General features: G+C 37.9%; 1 protein-coding gene across 1 annotated transcript; it reads left to right on the top strand.

Moving 5' to 3' along the window:
- The first annotated feature begins 221 nt into the window (after positions 1–221).
- Positions 222–2,578, top strand: LOC144546621 (pentatricopeptide repeat-containing protein At2g01740-like). The gene is made up of 2 exons (XM_078295162.1): positions 222–1,080; positions 2,394–2,578. Exons 1-2 carry the CDS (start codon positions 627–629, stop codon positions 2,576–2,578), a joined length of 639 nt encoding a protein of 212 aa, XP_078151288.1. The 5' UTR covers positions 222–626.
- Positions 2,579–3,518: the final 940 nt, after the last annotated feature.

The raw sequence follows: 3,518 nt of genomic DNA, 5'->3' as shown, positions 1-3,518 counted from the left end.
GACTGGTACACAGTCTATAATGCTTAAAAAAAAATTCAGTTGGAAGAAATACCTCAATTCAGTAAAAAAATTTCTTCTTTTTTGCTTTAATTATGTTAAATTTTGAAATCTGACTCAGTGTGTACTACTTGCAAGTTTTTCTATTGGGTGGTATTTATTTTGAAAACTATCCATTTTGCTGTCTTAAAAGATGATGCATGTGCTGAGTCTCTTGCCCCCTTCAGCTTCCCAATCCCAATTCCAATTCCAGTTTCAATCCCCATCCACAATTTCATTACCATCAGCTTCTCGTCATGGTCTCCCCTTTTTCTGCTATGCCATCAACCAATCCAAGTTTCAACCCCTCGGAAACCCGGCCCAACAGACCAAAACCACCACCCTCTAAAACTACCAATGTTGGCAACACTCTCAGCACGATTAGGAAGAGATCGCAGCGGCAACAACAACATAATGACCTCAATTATTTGCGTACTCAGTTGGCTCTCCAGAACCCTCCAACCTCAATCATTCCCTACAATTAGTACCTGGATGCCTTGGTTTGCAAATCTGACCCCTCTGTTTTTTCCTTCCTCAACCGTATAACCCAAACTAAAGGAATCTGTCCTAATGATTATACCTATGGAATTATGATCAAATACTGTGTCCAAATGAATCAGCTTAGCCTAGCCTTTTCTTTTCTCGGACGGCTTCTCAAGGAGGGTCAAAGGGCTAAGGCCGCGACAATCAATCCAATACTCAAGGCCCTTTGTTTTGAGAATAGGATCGGTGAGGCTATAGCCATCGTGATAGACAAATTGCCTAAGCTGGGATCTATACCCGATGTGATCTCGTATAACATTCTTATCAAGGGGCTTTGTTCCAAGGGAAACACCAACTTAGTTCTTCAGTTGTTTTTTAAAATGGCTAAACATGGTGGTGAGTATGAACCCAGTGCAATCACATACAACACAGTTATAGACGAGCTCTGTAAGGTGGGTGAACTTGCTAAGGCATTTGGTTTGTATAAACAGATGTATCTTGCTAGAATTATACCTAATACTGTGACTTACACCTCATTGATTGATGAGCTGAGCAAGAAAGGTGAAATTGAGAAGGCAAACAAGGTGCTGCATAGGGGTGTCAATGGGTACGATACGGGGAGGGTGGAATCATTTTCATACCCATACCCACTAAGAATTGACCTTACCCATAATAATTTGTCTTACCCTACCCTACCCATACCCGTTATGATTAACGGGTAACGAAACGGTAGTGGGCGGATAACGAAAATACCAATATAATGGTTCGGACAGCATATGGTCAATTTTGTCATTTGTTACATTATTTCTTCTAACATTTCATTCCATCTCATTCAATTATTAAATATATATATTCATAGTATAACCTTGAAAAAGCTGACATGTAATGCAAAATTCAGACGCTAACACCTGAGCTGACATTAATGGATTACTTATTTAGACCAAACAATACATTATTGCTAGAAAATAAGGTGAGGATATATTTTCTTTGAAACATGAAATATTTCCATTTGTAGAATTGAGAAAAAAGACAATAACGATGAATAAGGAAGAAAACAAGGAAATGAATTCGTTGATATATATGTCTCTAGCGTTGATACAAGCATACAACAATATGAAATGAAGAAAAATAAATAAATTGGATATAATATTGATATATTTATATATAATATATTTCATATAATTACCCATTACCCAACGGGTACGAAATAACCTTTACCCGTACCCATACTCGTTTATCTAACGAAAAAAAATCTTTACCCATACCCATACCCAATAAACTAACGAAAAAAAAACCTTACCCATACCCATCTTATCGAATACGATACGGGTAGGGTAAACGGGTAAACGGGTGTCATTGACACCCCTAGTGCTGCATAGCATGATTTCCAAAGGGCTCGAGCCTAATATCGTCACCTACAGCACTCTTATAGATGGGTTGTGCAAGAATGGTGAAATTGAGAATGCAAAGGAGCTGCTGCATATCATGATTTCCAAAGGGCTCAAGCCTAATATCATCAGCTACAGAACTCTTATAGATGGGTTGTGCAAGAACTATGAAATTGAGAATGCAAAGGAGCTGCTGCATAGCATGATTTCCAAAGGGCTCAAGCCTAATATTGTCAGCTACAACACTCTTATAGCTAGATGGGCTGTGCAAGAACGGTGAAATTGAGAATGCAAAGGAGCTGCTGCATAGCATGATTTCCAAAGTGCTCGAGCCTAATATCGTCACCTACAGCACTCTTATAGATGGGCTGTGCAAGAATGGTGAAGTTGAGAATGCAAAGGAGCTGCTGCATAGCATGATTTTCAAAGGTCTCGAGCCTAATATCGTCACCTACAGCACTCTTATGTATGGGCTGTGCAAGAAAGGTGAAATTGAGAAGGCAAAGGAGTTGTTGCATAGCATGATTTCGAAAGGGCCCGAACCCAATTTCGTGACTTACAACACTCTTATAGATGGGCTGTGCAAGAACAGTGAAACTGAGAATGCAAAGGAGCTACTGCATGACATGATTTCCAAAGGGCTCGAGCCTAGAGGTGCTACTTTTACCTGATTACCCGGATCCGGATCTGATTCAGATCCGATTAATTTGGATAGGGTATGGTTTAAAAAATATAACCGGTTAAATTATGGGTATGGTTACAAAATTAATAATTTAATATCCGACCCGGAACCGATACTGTAATAGATAGGATATGGATTTCATTTAATTATCCGACCCATAACCGAACTCGACCTGATACCCGTATAAATACCGGATAAAATATATATTAATAACTATTAATATATAAAAATACAACTTTGCATATTAATTTTTGCATAAGCCATGGTGAGTCTAGTACTTTTTTGAATATGAGAAAATAGAATGCAGTGACATATTCGTTATGTTTATACATATAGATGGATGCCAAATTTATTCCTTCTATAACAGCCGCATTAATTTTTTAAATAAAATTTATTACTATTAATACATCATTCAATATTTGTCTTGATATCCTCTGCATAATAATGGAAATTTATTGCTCTCATTGATATGTCATTTCTACAAATTATTAGTATTTCATTCATAGATACTTTGAACCATAGAAAATGAAATCGTCATCTCTAATATTTTACTTTTTAAAAATTATATCTCTTCTTCAATATTTTTTTTTCAAAAATTATTTTCTCTCCATCCTCTTGATTTTTTTGTGACATATACCCGCTCCGGATCCGGAACCGCCCCGTATCCGAACTGGACCCGATAATCTACAAACAAGTTATGGGTATATATCTACCCGGAACCGAAAGACTGGACCCGAAATATCTACGGGTAGATAGATACCCGGATCCGGATCCGACCCGAATTGAAACAGATAAGTGTATGATCGAAATTTGGACCCGAACACTTACACTTTTAGGGTACGGGTCCAAATATAATAGTATCCGAACCCGACCCGACCCGATAGCACCTCTAGTCGAGCCTAATATCGTCACCTACAGCACTCTTATAG

Source organism: Carex rostrata, chromosome 30 (assembly GCF_964058835.1).
Source record: "Carex rostrata chromosome 30, lpCarRost1.2, whole genome shotgun sequence".
Classification (NCBI taxonomy): Eukaryota; Viridiplantae; Streptophyta; class Magnoliopsida; order Poales; family Cyperaceae; genus Carex; species Carex rostrata.
This window is presented reverse-complemented; position numbering and strand designations above follow the sequence as displayed.

What these genes read in the sequence shown, in the direction of transcription:
- LOC144546621 (XM_078295162.1), top strand. Translation starts at nt 627, where the DNA reads ATGATCAAATACTGTGTCCAAATGAATCAGCTTAGCCTAGCCTTTTCT. An exon ending in TGATGAGCTGAGCAAGAAAG is followed by an intron (nt 1,081 to 2,393) that starts GTGAAATTGAGA and finishes TGTGCAAGAAAG; the next exon opens with GTGAAATTGAGAAGGCAAAG.